At 36.8% G+C, this 17,784-nt stretch overlaps 1 protein-coding gene across 4 annotated transcripts in view; it reads left to right on the top strand.

Annotated features, from left to right (window-relative positions):
* Positions 1 to 17,784, top strand: part of WDR7 (WD repeat domain 7) — a 357,113-nt gene that overhangs the window by 148,126 nt on the left and 191,203 nt on the right. For all 4 annotated transcript variants that reach the window (XM_077777568.1, XM_077777567.1, XM_077777570.1 and 1 more), the window contains one exon: positions 4,328 to 4,441. In XM_077777568.1, coding sequence (XP_077633694.1) covers positions 4,328 to 4,441 — 114 coding nt within the window. The remainder of the gene's footprint in view (positions 1 to 4,327; positions 4,442 to 17,784) is intronic.

The following is a 17,784-nucleotide window of genomic DNA, read 5'->3' as shown; positions in this document are numbered from 1 at the left end:
AAGTAGCATGGATGCTGGTGGTTCATCCAAAATGTTAGAAGGCAAACTTTTTAAAAAGAGCTTTATTGAGTATAATTCTCATGCCATTAAATTCATCCTTGAAAGTTTACATTTCCAAGGTTTTTAGTGTATTCAAAGTTGTGCAGCCCTCACCACGATCAATTTCTGAACATTTTCATCACCCCATAAAGACACTGTGTACCCAGAGTATCATTCCCCGTGTCCCCCAGGTCTCCACGCCCTAAGCAACCACAGCCGTACTCCTTGTGCATAGATTTGCTTATTTGGGATTCGTGTAAATGGAATCATACTACATGTGGCGTGTTGTGACTTGTTTTCTTTACTGAATACTTCATTTTTCTGTATTGCTGATTAACATTCCATTGTGTGACTGTATCAATTTATTATGGGATAAATAGTGATATACTCAGACATTCAGTTGATGGACAACTCAGATTGTTTGCACTCTTTGGCTTTTATGAATCATGCTGCTGTGAACATTTGTGTACACGTCTGTGTGGACATAGGTTTCCATTCCCTGGGAGTACAGTTGCTGGGTTTATGTGATAAACTCTGCTTAACCTTTTGAGGAACTGCTAGATTGTTTGCTGTAGAGCTTGCAGGGTGTCTTTTAGAGGGGCGCCTGGCTGCCTCAGTCCATAGTGCGTGCGAGTCTTGATCTCAGGGTTGGGAGTTTGAGCCCATTGGGTACAGAAACTGCTTAAAAAAATCTTTAAAAATTAAAAAATAATAAATAGTTTCTTATGTAGATTAAGCACTAGTCCCTTGTTGGGTATGTGATTTGTGAATCTTTCATCCCAGTCTATAGTTTGTTTTTTCATCCGCTTAATGGGGTCTTTTGCAGAGCAAAAGTGTGTAATTTTGTTGAAGTCCACTTCACTATTTTTTCTTCTATGGACAGTGCTTGAGGTGTCTGTGCTGTCAGCACAGAGCCTGATGCAAACTCCTGAACCACAAGATCATGACCTGAGCCGAAGTGAGATGCTTAAATGACTGAGTTACCTAGGTGCCCCTTGAGTTACTTTTTATATATGGTGTGAGCCTAAGGTCGAGGTTCATATTTGCTTATGGACATCCACTTGTCGTAGCCCACCTGTTGAGGAGATTATCTTTCCCCATTGAATTGCTTTTGCACCTCTGTCAAAAATCAGTTGTACGTATTTCTGTGCATCTTTTTCTTGGTTCTCTATTTTGTTCCATTAACTGAAAACCACATAGTTTTAGTAAACTTACATAAGTCTGGAAATGGAATAGACTGGTTTTTTTTCTACCTTTTCCTTTCCCCCACCCCCAAACTTCTACCTATTCTAATTCTTTTGTCTTTCCATTTGATTTTTGAATAGTTTTGTCTGTATCTACAAAAAGTTGTGCTAAGATTTTCATACAAATTGTATTAAGCCTATATATCAATTTATGGAGAATTAACATCTTTACTGTGTTGAATCTTCCAGTACATGATCATGTTATCTTTCCATTTCATTTATTTAGATCTTTGATTTTTTCATCAGTATTTTGTAGCTTTCAGCCTACAATTCTGTTGTGTATGTTTCTTTTAGATTTACATCTGAGTATTTAAGCTTTTTGAACCATTGTTAGTAGCATTTTAAAATTTAGTTTCATTGCTAGCATATAAAAATACAGTTGATAATTTTTTTTTCTTGTATTCTGCAGCCTTGCTGAACTCACCTATTCAGTTTTTTCTAGATTCCTTTGGATTTTCTGTGTAGACAATCATTATATCTTTAAATAGGGACAGTTTACCTCATCCATTCCAAATGTATCCATGTTCTTTTTTTGCTTTATTACACTGGCTAGAACTTGTAATGCTATGTTATGTAAGAGTGGGGAGTGTGGATATCTTTGCCTTATTCCTGATCACAGGAGGAAAGCATTTAGTCTTTCACCATTAAGTACAATATTAACTATAGATTTCTAGCAGATGCTGTTTATTAAATGAAGCAGTTCCCCTCTATTCTTATTTTTCTGAGAGTTTTCTTTTTTTTTTTTTAATCCTGGATTGATGTTGAATTTTGTCAAATGACAGCTATGATCATATGCTTTTTTTCTTCTTTAGCCTGTTACTATTTGGGACTACATTGATTGGTGTTTGAATATAGAACCAGACTTGCATCCTGGAACTGAAACTCCATTGGTCATGGTGTATAATTCCTTGTTTATGTTGTTGAATTCTATTTCCTTACATTTTGCTTAGGACTAAATTTAGAGACTATAAGCGATACTGATCTATAGTTTTCCTTTTTCCTTTTTTTGCATTTTCTGTTTTTTTTTTCTATCAAGCGAGAAAGGATTTTATAACTTTGTTTTGGAAAGCATTAATCAAAGAACCAATTTCAGCATAGCTACTTCTTGGTCTTTCAGCCTTGGTTAGTCTGAGATCTACATGTTTGGTCTTTAAGCTCTGTCTCGAGATATTGAATGTCCACTATTGAGTAGTTACTGGGCACAACATAAGAACTTCACGGAGGGCTTGACAGTATTGATACTCAGTATTGTGTAATTCCATGATTTTTCGTGGTTATGTTGTGATATTCTGTGTACATACCTCCTACCTGACCTGGGGAACTCAGTCCCTGGAAGAACTTAATGGAGAAAGGATATTGGGGTTTGAAATCAGAAGACCTATGTGTCACTACTGGTCCTGGAATTTAGTAGCTGTATTATGGTGAGCAATTACTTAACCTCTCTGATTAAATGGGATAAATTTAAATGGATTTATAAACTCGTTACTACAAATAGTAGCTGTATTTTTATTGAATCCTTTAATTTTAATAGGAAAAGAAAATACTTAAAAAAGAATGTTACTATCTAAACTGTTCCTTAATATCTTTTCCCTATTTCTCTGATCATTTTCAAAATTATCAACTATTAAGAAACGAGACAGAGTTTTCAGAGATTTGTATTTTGATTTAATATGACATCTTTGATTTTGTGTTTAAGCAATAAATCTTTAGAAATGTGGCAATTACCTTATTTCCTCCCCTCTGTGGTTATTTTACTGAAAGCTATTTTTTAATTAGGTAATTAACTTCATAGTCTATTTTTGGTAATCTTCCTCTTTTACTTTAAAAATTTATCTTGAAAACCCAACAACAAAATGATACTGCAGAGGGATTACTTTGTCATTTGGCATTCACCAAGGACCATTGATTAACACTTTATTTTTTTGGCAGAGCAAGTCTGAGCAAAGTGCTTGTACTAACATGGTATGTCCTCTTCCCCCAGTTGAAGCTATTAGGCCTTGGAGCTGTGTCCTGGTAGATCTGGTTCTGGATCATTCAGGTGGTTAAAGACTAAGATTTTCCTCTGTTGATGGTTTCCTCTCTTGATAAACCTGAGGCAGCAAGACTCAATTTCACATAGAAATGTTTAAGTTTATATACCTTGGGGGAAAGAAAGAAGCCCTCGAATATTTATAGCTTTGATTTTTAAAATATTTTGATGGATAGAATGTATGTAGTTATTGAAGTACGTATTTAAAAGGTTGATTAGAAGGTTCAATTCTTTTTAAAAAAAAGTTCAATTCCTAAAGTAATTTCCAATGGTAAAACTTTTATATTTCATTATTTAGTGATACCCATTGATAACCATGATGAAAAATACTGAACCACCCTACTAGCTATTCCCAAATTAGAAATAATGTAGTACATGCAAATTGGCAACAAAATATATCTTCAAAAGTAGGAAAATAGTGTATAAGGAAAAGACATTTGTATCAACTGGCAAGTTTCTCAGATGGTTTACAATGGAAGCCTCTGGCCCCCTATCTAGTTTGTGTGTCTGCCTCTTAGGTATTTTCAGCATGCTCATTATCAGACCCCCTGTCTAATTCTTCCACAGACAGCGATAGTATCCGCTTTGAAGCAGGGCATTTCAGGTGTCTCACGTAGACCCCACATGCTCGTTGGCATTCCGCCTTCTAGCCCCCAAATTATAAGCAAAACAACATTCCTCTTTGCAGCCTAAGTATGTCTATATCACCTAAAATAACTAGCAAAAATGTTGAAAGGAATCACATAGAAATGTAATTTATTGAGGCATCCTTTTTCTGTTTTTCTCAGCGCTTAGCTGAGTCAGTGTAATTTGTACCCATGGACATATATACATGCACAGAAAGAGCACACATGAAGATTTTGTTCATTTGTGACCCTTCCTAATTGTGGTGAATATCTTCTATGTGTGTATGTTTTTTTTAATCTATTATATTTGTATCCAGTAAGTAAAATAAAAAGCTTTAAGAGTTTTGGTTTCTTAGTTTTACTAACCCTTGTGATTCCATTTGTTGTAGCTGGAGTGTCTGCAGAAGCCATGCAGACTGTCAGCACTGCTCCTGATGCCTTGGGGCCAGAAGCCAAAGTCCAGGAGGAAGAGCACGACCTTGCAGATGATGACATCACAACCGGTGAGCAGGCACATCTTTCACATGATCTGGATGAGCTTTATCCAATATTGGAACACGATTTTAGATTATCTGTAATGGGATTAAATATGTTGATGGAAAAGATGGAAACTTATATCTATGGAGTGTTTAGTTTTATGAGACTCTTTAGTGTCCCTTTTGATCTTGAAGTGGAAAGAAGCAGAAGTGTTTATTTGCTGTCGGTTTGCTCATTGTTGCTGGGACAATGAACCTGCTAGCTGTGCATTTGATTTCCTGGAGACCTTCTAATTCAGAGTCTAGGATCATTACTAAAGCCTTGAAACGTGTAGAGCAATACACCTATTATGTTATGAAAGCTTTTGTAATTGTAGGGTAAACTGAAGAATACTGAAGTTGTAACAGCAATATAGGGTTTATAAGGAAACTTAATAGATATCCTTGTACCTATATTAGAGGAGATACTGCTTTTTAAAGTTATTTGCATCATTTAGATATTGAACAACCTTATCTATGTTATTTATTATATAAATAAAGGAATAAAGTAAAATTTAGGAAAACCATATACCACATATGGTTCCATATTTTATGTTTTATGTTCATATATATTCAGCCTATCTTTTATAGACTTAAATCGGTTTCAGTTACTGGATCTCCAGGTGTATTCAGCTCAATTTCCTTAATCTACAGAGGATTAAAAACAACCTACTATAAATATTTTTATTGGTATTAAGAATGATAAAATTTTGATAAACTTTTGATTTTTGTACAGATGGTTATTATGTAAAATCTGACCATATGAATCCATAAGTCTAGTGAAGCAACAGATAGTAACTTAATAGTAATCAATAATTTGAGGAGCATGGTGAGCCTGGGTGGCTCAGTCGGTTAAGCGTCCGACCTCATCCCAGGTCATGATCTAGCAGTTTGTGAGTTCGAGCCCCATGTTGGACTCTGTGCTGACAGCTCAGAGCCTAGAGCCTGCTTCTGATTCTGTGTCTCCCTCTGGCTCTCTGCACCTCCCCCACTCACTCTCTGTTTCCCTCTGTCTCTCAAAAATGAATAAACATTAAAAAAAAAAAGTAATCAATAATTTAAAAAGAAGCATGCCCAGATACCATCAGTAAAAATTTCAGCAAAAACTAAAGAAAGTTTAAAAAAAAAAATGGAGGGAGGATTTTTTCTTTTAAAGCTCTGTGTGGCAAGTTCTTTACTGTTACTACCTGAACGCGTTTATCATTTTTTCACTGGAAAGAAGTTGAGGGAGCCTAATGATCGCCCTTGAAAATTTACAAAGCATGTATAAAAAACTTGGAGGCTTGTGCTACTGCTGCAAGTAAGTAGTTGACTAAATTGAGGGGCATCTGGTTTTCAGTAAAATGGCAGTAGCTATTATCTGTTACTTTTTAATCCTTTTAATATGTCAGTTCATTGATTTAAAAAATTGCAGCTTAAATATAAATATCTCAGAAATTCCCAACTTTTCTGAAAGCCATTTAGCATTGCACAATTATGGATTTTGTTTCAGTAGTGACTAGAGGAAATGATTGCACTTGCAGGGTTTTTTTTAAACATGTCTTTTAAATTTATTTATTTATTTTGAGAGAGAGAGAGAAAGAGAGAATGAATGAGAATGTTCAGGTTGGGGAGGGGCAGAGAGAGAGAATCCCAAGCAGACTGCACACTGAGTGTGGAGCCCATTGCAGGGCTTGAACTCACAAACCCTGATATCATGACCTGAGCCGAAGTCAGATGCTTAACAAACTGAGCCACCCAGGCCCCCCAGATATTTTTTAAATTACTTTTGTTGGGAGCCATTCTGAGCCCACTAGTCGAGAAAATTCCCTGTGAGGTTAAGGCAAGTTTGCAAGGCTCTTATCATCAGATGACAACCGATATCCACCCCCCACTCAATTATTTCTGCTTGAGCACCGACCCCCAAGGCATCTTGTTGATTGGTTTCGGGAGTGTCATGTCCCCTTATTCTGGCCCTGGTATGATGATTGCACCTTGTGAAGGAACTTATTGTGCGAACTTCTTCTTTTGATTATGGGAACAGACATCGTGTCTCCAGCAGGTCTTGTTTTCCTCGATAGTTTCCCTTGAGCTATAAACAGGCTAATGACTCTGACTCATTCAAGATTGACCTTTACGTGTACAATTCTGTTTCTACCATTGCATTACTCCAAGAGGTTCATACAGCTCAACATGTAAATCAACTAACCAAAAATATTTCTCATGCCCTAGCTACTCAAGAAATCATAGACAAAAAACTAGACAAAAGGTAAATGCACTCAAAGAGGCTATTCTACGTATTGAAAATGAGCTAAACTCTTTAAAGGTACTGTTGGCTCCCCGGTGCCATAAGGAATATAACTGGACAATTAAGTCTTGCCCAGAGACAAAGAACCTAACTTAGAGAGAAGGAACAGATAAGGGCAGAACATAAGTAGTTACTACATATACCTTTGCTAACTGGTGATGTATAGCAGTCCCTTCCCTAAGTCCTACATTCCACAAACATCTTCCCTTACACTGGCAGCTGTGATGAGGATGGATAAGAGTATCTACAACTTAACCTATGACTTAATCTTAGTGTTATTAAAGTCTGTATGTTAGACACCCTGTTATTTTCTTAGTTACTCAACCTCACTATATAATTGGGGCAGTTCTGCAAGAATACTTCTGTAAAACCTGTTTCTGTACACTTTCCAAAGCATCATATCACAGAGAACTATCCATTGTAAAAATTCCATTTTCTGATGCCATGTTATCGTTTAACCTATAAATAAAGACACCAAAACCGACAGGACAGAGATGCCTGCCAGGTGATCAGAAAGAATCTCGGGGCTCTCTCACTGTCTCTCGCCAACACCGTCCATCCTTCAGGGACCCCTGGGCCAGCTGGCACTGGACTCCAGCAAGCTCTTTATTCAGTTATCATTGCTTTTTAAAGTGGTATAGATACGTTTTAATTCTCTGTTTATTTTAAAGGCCCTCTAGTCTACAAAAAGTAATGGTTTAATGCATAGAAGAAAAGAAGTTGCCTTTGTAATAGTAGAATAACTTAATTTGCATTTTGGGAAAAAAAGCTTCATTTTTGAGCACTCAAGTAAGCATTATTAAGTTAGTACATTGAAATTTGGAATTATGCACCACCATAGTCATGAAACAGCAAATAGCACATGACTGTTCTTTTATGTTGTTAAAAATATCAAGAAGCTTAAAAATGAAAATCCAGCTTGGAGATTCAATTAATGCTATGTAAACTGTATTTTAATCTTTAAGAATTTGAGTTAAACATACGTGATGGGTATCTTTTGTCATTTGATTTATTCATATCATGCCATGGGTACTAGAGGCAAGAATGTTCAAAGAATTTAAATAACTGAAAAACCTTCCTTCATGTGTTGTCACAGCAACTAGCATGCTGCAGCCTGTAGACCGTTTAGGTTACCTGTGAATTGTGTGACTTGATTAAGATGTGGTATAGATTTTTGTGAGGGTTTAGAAGAAAACCATATTTCTTTGTATTGACTAGAATCCTATATAAATTACATTATGAAAAGTATGGTAGCTACATTGAGAGAAACCTGTTTCAGGCACAAGAATCTTATTTTGGGACGAGCACCATGGCAGAGCCAGGTACTAATAAAGGGAAATCTGGCCAGGTTTGCCANACTTAAATTGAATCGCTCTATTGTATCTTTTCACAAATAAATAGAAAGTACATCAAGGCAGACATACTTGCCCATACTTTGAATGAATTCTTGTTTGGGAGCTCTAGTTAGGCTAATATGCATTGTAATGTTAGTTTTATATTTGTAGCAATCTGGGACCTAAGTCTTCAATTAGCTTAATTAAACAATGACCAATTAAATAGGAAGTATAGTTTCGTGCTTTGCTATAGACAGAAGAATTATTTTTGTAATTTTTCTCTTGGGTGAGAACGAGTGAGGTATGAATGCAATCTTAGGACACGGATCTGAGCCTCGCAGTCTGTTAGTGCTCGCCTTATGAAAGTGAAGAAGAATGGATAAAGCTTTATAAGCGTTAGCGATGATCAATTGGAACTAATTAAGTTTATTTGAAATGAAGTGTCTTAACTGGAAGAGAACAGCTGGAAAAACTGGGAAGAAAAAATTTGAGTCTTGATTGAGACAATTTAAACCTTCACCCTGTCATTTAAAAAATATGCAGCAGCTTCTTTCTATATCTTTCTTTTTAAAGCTAATATCTATTGATTGGTTCTCCAGTGTAATGTCAGTGTGCCTTGGTCACCACACCCATTCGGTTTTTCTTAGAATTCTGTCTTAAGGCTCATCAGATTCTTTCCTATAACCAAATGCTTTCATTTACACATCAAAGCTGTATAAGCCATTTTCACAGATTAATACTGTTTTCACGTAGAAAAAACATTAAAACCTACTTCATGTAATTTTTTTATATTACAGTACAGCATACATGGGAAAATGTACCTTCTTTTTCACTGGAATTACTTTAGGCTTTGCCATACTCTGTATATTAAAATCTGTTTTAACAATAATAATGACATTTTCTTTACAGTAAAAAGAATGGCATTGATTGTTTCTAGTTTATAATTTCAGTGCCACACTAGTTTTAGTGGATACTTGGTATGTTTGCTTTTATTTGTACAGTATACTTTTATTTTTAGTTATTATAATCGAAATGTTTATTTAGATATATAGTCAATATCTGTAAATAAGGTATGCCTTGTTTTCCTTACAACATTAAATAGGTCCTATTTAATAGAGTAAATATCACTAAAAACTGACTTACATAGAAAAATTTACGTAAGTTACAATCTTTTTTTAGGGCAGTTAATTATTTTTATCTAGTTTTTATCCTGATAAAGGATGGCATTCTGAGTGAGGATAAAGCTAGATGTCCCCTAAATGTTGCATTTTAAAACCTCCTACCCCTACTTGCAGTTAAAAAGAATTTTGGAAAGATTCCATTCACAAACCTGCATAGATCCCTTTAAGAAAATTACTAAATTCTTGTGGGGGCCATACTGCCGTGTCCTTCCCCTTGTTCAATTCAGCATGAACACACTGACCACGTAACAGTGGTGAAGGGTCAGAAGTCACTGACATTGTCAGAAAGAAAGCACATGATAGTAGATCAGCAGGACAGTTGAAAGATTCAGCTGCTTACACCAAAAGCAGCAATGAAATGTGGATTCCAATAGGTGTGTTGACTATATTTGTTGTATTTCTCGTAAAGTTTAAAGTTAATTTGTAAAAAGAGAGAGAGAGAGAAATGCAATGGATAGAAGAAAGATTAGAGAAGACTCTGAGAAATTGAAAGTAACATCCATTCACAAATGAACTATGTACCCAGTCCTTTATACTTGACTCTCACATTTCTTTAAAGTGGATATTGATACTTTTGCAGATACCCTGATGAGGAAACAGGCTCAGAGAGGTCACGTTTCAAGGGTCCCAGACTTCAAGTGATAGATCTGGGACTTAAAATAAGTCCTGCCTGACTCCAAAGCTTATGTGTTGTCTTAAATACGGCCCCACCCTGCCTAATATTCTTAACTCCTTGAATGTTGGCATCTTTTTCTTTTCAAATGTGAGATGTCACAATTCACCTTTACTGCTTTTGATATCAGACATAAGCCTGATAATTGCTGGATAATTTATTATTTAAAATACAAACTTGTTATTCTAACTTTAGACTAAGAGATTATCTCCTTTAGAAAAAAAAATCCTCACAGGGGCGCCTGGGTGGCTCAGTTGGTTAAGCATCTGACTTCAGCTCAGATCATGATCTTCTGTGGGTTCATGCGCCGCATTGGGCTCTGTGCTGACAGCTCAGAGCCTGGAGCCTGCTTCAGTTTCTGTGTCTCCCTCTCTCTGTCTGCCTTGCCCCTGCTTGTGCTCTGTCTCTCTCTCAAAAATAAAGAAACATTAAAATCATCACATATTCTTTAAATGTTCTTTTTAAGTTCTTTATTTAGTATTACTATGATAAAAGACTGTAAATGTAAGTAGTATTTATTACTAAAAATTTAATTGCATACATGTAAAATGAAATGTTTACTATTCTGCCTCGCTTTTTGAAGTCATCAAAAAGTGTGGATTTCTGGGTGAAATACATCACTCCAAATAATTTACATTTGTATACTTTTAATCAGGCAGGAGAAAATGTGAATTAAAATTTTGTTCAGCATTTAACACTTGGCTTTAGTTGTATGTTGATAGGGTATGAAGTAGAGTGTTATAAATATAGTATTTGAGAGTTTCTGATAGGAATATTAAAATACAGCCCAAATTATAGCTTTTAGTCATGCATTTTCTTTTCTCATCCCTTCCTCTAGTTGATTGATTTTCTTGTTTCTTTGTTTTTAACTACCACTTACATTAAGTTAATAACTTTCAGATCTGTATCTCCAACATAGGCTTTTCTTCGGGACATCAGATTAATATGCCTTCCTGCCTGAATGTCCTGTACATACCTACACTATGTTAATTCCTAAGTATATGAAGACCTTATTATACTCTATTCATTTTGTAGTAGCTAACATTCTAGAGTCAAACCCTAGAGCAGGGATAACAATTGAGAATAAATGACTTAAAGTTCACATGGATCTAGTACTGTTTTTTTAGACTGTGAATTATAAGTTGAAGAATGAGAAAGGGAAAAAGGACAGTATAAAAGTCATATTCTAGTTTACTAATTATAAGGCTTCTGGCTCTATGTTTAGAAGGTATAGATACTAGGGGCGCCTGGGTGGCTCAGTCAGTTGGGCATCTGATCTCAGCTCAGGTTATGATCTCGCAATTCGTGGGTTTGAGCCCCGCATCCGGCTTTGTGCTGACAGTTCAGAGCCTGGACCCTGCTTCACATTCTGTGTCTCTCACCCTGCCCTTCCCCTACTCGTGCTCAAGTGCTCTCTCTCTCTCAAGAATAAAGAAAACATTAAAAAAATGAAAAAAGAGAAGGTATAGATACTATACATGGTATCACAACACTATTTCCAGTAGTATTTCTTTCATACCAGCAGTTACTTATGTATATTTACCATGTCTTTCCTATCCTTCTATATTATGTGTATATCTCCTTAACCTACCCCCTTCTTAATGGGTGTTTAATGACTTAAAAGCATTTGTAACACATTAGTGAGGGAATATAGGCTCATTTCTAGATAAACTATCTCCTGATATTTTGAAAATGAGACTTGGAACAGATCTAAGAACATAATTATCTCTGTCGAATCAGTGACTTGTTTCCCGTTTAAAAGTTTATCTTTTTCTCTTGGAAAACAGCCTGTCTTCAAAATTAGGAAAAGGATGTGCCTCATTGGATTTACATGAGAAAAGATATGAAAAAGTTCCTGGGAAAATGTGTTTTATAACTTCAGTCTTAATGAGAGGGTGGAAGATGGGATGCGCTGTAGTGGGGTGCGCCATCAGAGCAGCAGATCCTGAAAGCTCTGGAGAGCGCTGTCCTTGGTCCTCACGCACCCAGACTGGAGATGTGCTTGTGCATCATGGCGCCGGTTGCTGGTCACCATTTCGGTTGCTCTCTCTTTGGTCCTGCTTTTCTTCCCTCTGTGCTCATCTCTCCTGTTGCCCTGCGAGCTGTGCTGCCTCGTTTCTGGGCTCGGCTCTGTCAGCGAAAACCAGAATCTCTTGCGGATTCCCTGGACCCAGGGGCGTCGGTGAACTGTTGTCCACGAGATCCCCCTGGGGCTTGGTGGCCCACCGCAGGAGGCGCAGGGCGGCTTGTCTGTGAAGTGGGCAGGTGCTCTGAGGAAGGAGAGAAGTGCAGAACTTTCCTGGAGGCCTGACTTTTAAACACATGCCACTGAGGAAGTAGAGTGTGGAACCATGTTGTGTGTGGCGGGTACGTAGTGTTTCGTGGCACTCCTCTGGGTGTCTGCAGTCAGGCACGTGGCACTAAGAGAAGTTGCCTCTTTTTGCCCACTGAAATTGTAATGTGTTCAAGATTTAATGTGCCCAAGCTCATATTAAACGGCTTGGCCTGGGGTGGCTCGCCTAAGAACAAGTGCAGAAGGGAAAGAGGCAAGAGCAAGAACAGAACGTGGCCAATAAGTACACTGGAATGTTTAGTCTCTGTTTGAAAATTTTTTTAGGCTTTCAAAAGTGGGAAACGACATGATACCAATGTATTTTGGCCAAAAATGTGATAGTGCATTTAAATGAATTAAGTATGTTTTTTGTTGTTTTTAAATTTTTTTAAATGTTTATTTATTTTTGAGAGAGGGAGACACAGAATCTGAAGCAGGCTCCAGGCTCTGAGCTGTCAGCACAGAGCCCGACGCGGGGCTCAAACTCATGAACCAGGAGATCATGACCTGAGCCAAAGTTGACGCTTAACTGACTGAGCCACCCAGGCTCCCCTAAGTGAATGAAGTATGTTTTATATACTTGATGTTTGCTAAGATAGTCGATGTTAAACTTTTCCACCACATTAAAGTATCATAAAGAATCAGAGGTGCTAGAACAAATTACTTCAATCAGCTGTCACATTGGCACCGAATCTTTTATAATGATAAAAATAGCACTTTTAGTGTGTGTGTGGGGGGGTGGTATTTCCTCTTTGCATATAATAGTTTTGCAAGAGGCTGGTCAAATAAACAGTAATCAACGTCATCTGAGAAAATTCATCTAAAAGAACACATTTAAAAATCAGGGACTGGGGTACCTGGCTGGCTCAGTCAGTAGAGCACATGACTTGATCTCATGATTGAGAGTTTGAGCCCCATGTTGGGTGTAGAGATTATTTAAAATCTTTAAAAAAAAAAAAAGATCAGGGATTTAAAGTAATAACTATCACAACTCACTAGCATTTATTGAGTACCTAATATGTGTCAGTCTGTGCTCTGGGCTCTTTTTAATTCTCACAAGTAATTATAATAAATTTTATTATCAATTTCATTTTACAAGAGAGGACAGTGAGGCACAGGATGGTTAAGTAACTTTCCACATAAAGCCCACAGATAGGAAATGGCAGAATTAGGATTTGAATCCTAAAATAGATCTTCTAGATCTTATGCTCTTAAATAGAAGTAATTTATTCAAATCAAAGTCATTTAAAAAGGTCTTAGAGGCACCTAGTTGGCTCAGTTGGAAGATGGTGCAACTCTTGATCTTGGGGTTGTGAGTTTGAGCCCCCTGTTGGGTGTAGGGATTACTTAAAAATAACATATTAAAAAAATCGTGTGAGAAAATAAAACAAATGTATTTATTACGACACATCATTTTCTCTTTATGAGAGATAGATACCTCTATTTTGATTTTTGATCAAATTTAATATCTTATGTAGCACAAGGAAATACTTAATATGTGAAGAAAAGACTTCCTGTTTTCTTAAAAACTAAACATAGATACTTGGTATAGGAAGACAATTTTATATATTTCCTAAATAAAGTAAGGATTATTTTACCTTTATATAAAACCATACACCTAATATACCAGCATATATATAATATTAGATCACAAAGGCTTAAGGTTTGATTTTCAGATTTAATATTCTCTGACAAATTTAGACTAAATAAGAAAAAGCTGAAATAGATAAAAATGCAGAAATTGGTTTGTTTGTTTTTTAAAGTACTCTCCATGTGAGTGAGTAACCTTCAGGATGAACTTAACATTTGGCCTTTATGAGCTGTGTAATAATACCTCACGGATAAGAATGAATTGCATTAGATTGTGGCACACTATTATATTTCTGTATATTACATGAATTGCCCTTATAATTGATATCAAACCCATATGACCAAAAGTTGTAATTCACAAAAGTAATGACAACAATGTCTCGTAATTCACAGACTTGATGTCATACCTGTGAATGATTACTTTTACTGTGCAAACCATGTTAAAGGAGAAAAACAGGTTTTAAAATGGATGTGGGATTTGGAAGAGTTCTTTTTCCTGATACTTCATAATCATTTTTAATACACAAATGGATAATTAAATTGACTAGTATCCTTGAGTTTACTCATGATTTCTTGGATTAAAATTGTGACACATAAGGACTTTTACTCTTAATTTGAAATTTTTAATCACAAACAAAAGTATCTGAGGTGAAGACAGTCATGTACCTGTATGAATTTCTCCTCTTGTGATGTATAGAAAGAGGGGTCCTCCGTCATAGGTAGGATAAAAATCAAGTTAGAATACTTCATCTTAAAACAAACTACATCTCCACATACAGTTGAGTGAATTAAACAGAGTAAACCTAATTTAAAAGGATTCTGGGAAACCAAACCAGCTACTCTTTCCCCTTTATATACATTCTGATTCAGTGTCGCTTGTACCACCTAAAAGAAGTATAAAGAATATTCTGTTTTGTTCCACAAAAAATATTAGTATCAGTATCCACCTTGTATTTTACTGTCACATTATAGGGAATATGTGGTAAAGCAAGCAGCTAGTTGAGACGCTGATGATCTAATTTGAGAGAGCGGCTGTATGCAGCATAGTTGCATGTAAACATGCACAAATACATGCACATGTGATAGACTTTCGGTTGGGAGAGTTCCAGGCACCAGGAGGAGTTAAGGGTAGGATTTATATATTAAGTAAGTCTGCAGTCATGGGAGAGGTGGACGGACTGTTAATTCAGAGACTTTGAAATGAAGACTCTGAGAGGCTGAGAATAGCCTGACTGGCATTTTTGAGCACCCACTAGGTTTTGAGCCAGTTACTAGACACTGAGGGTAGAATGAAGCTCATTCTCCAGAAGGCAAGACTGCTAACTGGCTGTGTTTGTTGCTTATTGGGAAATTTTTACTTGAAGAAATCTCATAATCATGGAAGTTTGGGGCACCTGGGTGGCTCAGTTGGTTAAGCATCCAACTTTGGCTCCGATCTCATGGTTCATGAGTTCAAATCCCGCACCAAACTCTGGCCTGACAGCTCCAAGCCTGGAACCTTCTCAGATTTCTTGTGTCTCCCTCTCTCTCTGCCACTTCCCCCACTCATCTGTCTATCTGTCCGTCTGTCTGTCTCTTTCTCTCTCTAAAACATAAGTAAACATTAAAAACAATTAAAATTTTAAAAATCATGAAGGTTTAATAAACCCATGTTACCCTGATGTAAAACTGAACATTTCATGTTTGTCTGAGTGGATCTATAGACTTCAGTGAAACAGAAAAACAAAATGAAACCAAGCCAAATCAACTAGATGACAAGCTTGTCTGCGACAGTAAGTATATATTTAGAATATTTTGGAATGAGTGTGGTTGCAGCATAGGATCCAGTATCTCATTGTCCGTGTTCAAGCCTCCGCTTCCCCACTTACTGACTTTGTGGCTTGTGCAAGTTCTTTGACTGTGCAACATCCCCGTTTTTCACCTGAAATATGGGGATACTAAGGCTGTTATGAGGCTTAAGTGAGATAATACATGTGACCTGCGTAGCAGAGGAACGGGCACATATTAAGTGCTCGGGAAATCTATGTGCCCCCTTCCTTGCTTCCTGACCCCTCATCGCCACAACCGTCATTCCTAGGGATTTGCTTTTAGTCAATAGAATGAGTTGTAACTAACTTATGAATCATTTATAAATCAGTTCTTTTAGATGACTTAATGATTATTCTATGTAGTTGGTCATTACTCCCAGGGATATAAATTTACTAGACAAATTTATACTTTATATATAGAGAAAAAGCTACATCCAAACTTGCATGCAAGTTTTCAGAAATTTCTAAAAGCTGGCTCAGGAAATATTGGTGAAGTATTCTGATTTCTTAAATGCTTTTATATAGGCTTATATGTACCACGTTTGTTGTCTGAATTGAATCTTACCAAGGAGAGTACATCATTTGATGAAATAAAAAGGACAGTCTTAAAGGAAAATTAAAAAAAAATTAATATTTATTTATGAGACAGAGACAGAGGGTGAGCAAAGGAGGGGCAGAGAGAAAGGGAGACCCTGAAGCTGAAGCAGGTTCCAGGCTGTGAGCTATCGGCACAGAGCTCGATGTAGGGCTCAAACTCACAAACCGTGAGATCATGACCTGAGCCAAAGTTGGATGCTTAACCAACAGAGCCACCCAGGCACCCCAAAGGAAAATATTTATTTATACTTAGAGTAGCTGAGGGAGAGTCGATTTGCATATTTACATCTGCCCCTGGCCAGTGGTGATCAGTGCACAGTGAGAAGGAGACCGTGATCTAAAAAAGCGATCTGAAGACTGATACAGCCATTCAGTTGAAAAGTGCTGCTAGACTTTGGAAAGCATATATAAAAGATGGTAAAATCAAAAGAGAAAACCTCCATCATACTATCATTAATAATCTTGCCAAGGAAGAGGAAGGAGAAACATTTATTGCAGCTCTCAGACTTGCAAAGGATGTTACTCATTAGCTCAGATTTTAAGAATATTTTGAAAGGTAGAATAATGTATACCACACCAAAGTATAAATTCAGTGTGAGAGATTAAAGACATTTTCAGAAATACAAGATCTCAAAAAAAAAAAAAAGTACTTCCGTTTCTCTTTTATTAGGAACTAGAGGAACAGGTGTGTTATACCAAAGTCAGGGAGTATCGTAAGAAAGAGGAAGCCTGAGATCCTATGATCCAGTTAACATATCTTAGAAAGTCTGGCCCCCGGTTTGATGCTTGCAGACCCTATTCCACTGTTTCATGAGTTGACATCTCTTAGGAACGTAACTTCAGGAACCTAGCCACCCCGAGGATTGCATGGAGAATAGAATTCTGGGAGATAGGCATTTGTGGGTCAAGATCTAATAAGTAGCCCCTCCTTCTGAGAAGAGTCAGTCAGTGATTGGATTAAGTTCACTAAGGTTTCTTTGAATGCATCAAACTATGTTCCAGATACTTTGCAAGATCTAACTGTTAACACTTCTCAGGCTGAGCTTGATTTTTGCTTCCTAGCCTACTTCCCTGTATTCCAGATTTATAACATTACGTAAATCACTGAAAAATATAGAAAACCAACAACAATAAAAGATAATTATTAACTACCCCATTGGGGAAAAAATAAGTAGTATTGAAAAACTTACCCCGATTGCTAAATCACATGGTGGAGCTGGAATAGCTGGGGATAGCAAGCACATCATAATGAAAATATAAATGCTGATTATATTACAGTTTAATAAGAACTGTGATCTAATAAGCAAAGAAAGAAGGCAGATCGTGTGCATGAATGTGGGGAATGTGTGTGAGTGAGTAAAGGTATACGTGTGGTGTGTACACGTAAGCTGTGTATGTGTGAGGGAGATCCCAGTTTTCACTGACCACAGTGGGGAATTGTAAGCCTAAAGATAAGCCTAAAACTGAACAAATTAGAAAATAGCGGTATAGGATTTTTTTCTCCCTTCCCTTCCCTTCCCTTCCCTTCC

The sequence above is a fragment of the Crocuta crocuta genome, unplaced genomic scaffold, assembly GCF_008692635.1.
Source record: "Crocuta crocuta isolate KB4526 unplaced genomic scaffold, BGI_CrCroc_1.0 scaffold36, whole genome shotgun sequence".
NCBI lineage: Eukaryota > Metazoa > Chordata > Mammalia > Carnivora > Hyaenidae > Crocuta > Crocuta crocuta.
The sequence above is the reverse complement of the archived record's forward strand: the minus strand, read 5'-3'. Positions and strand labels throughout refer to the sequence as shown.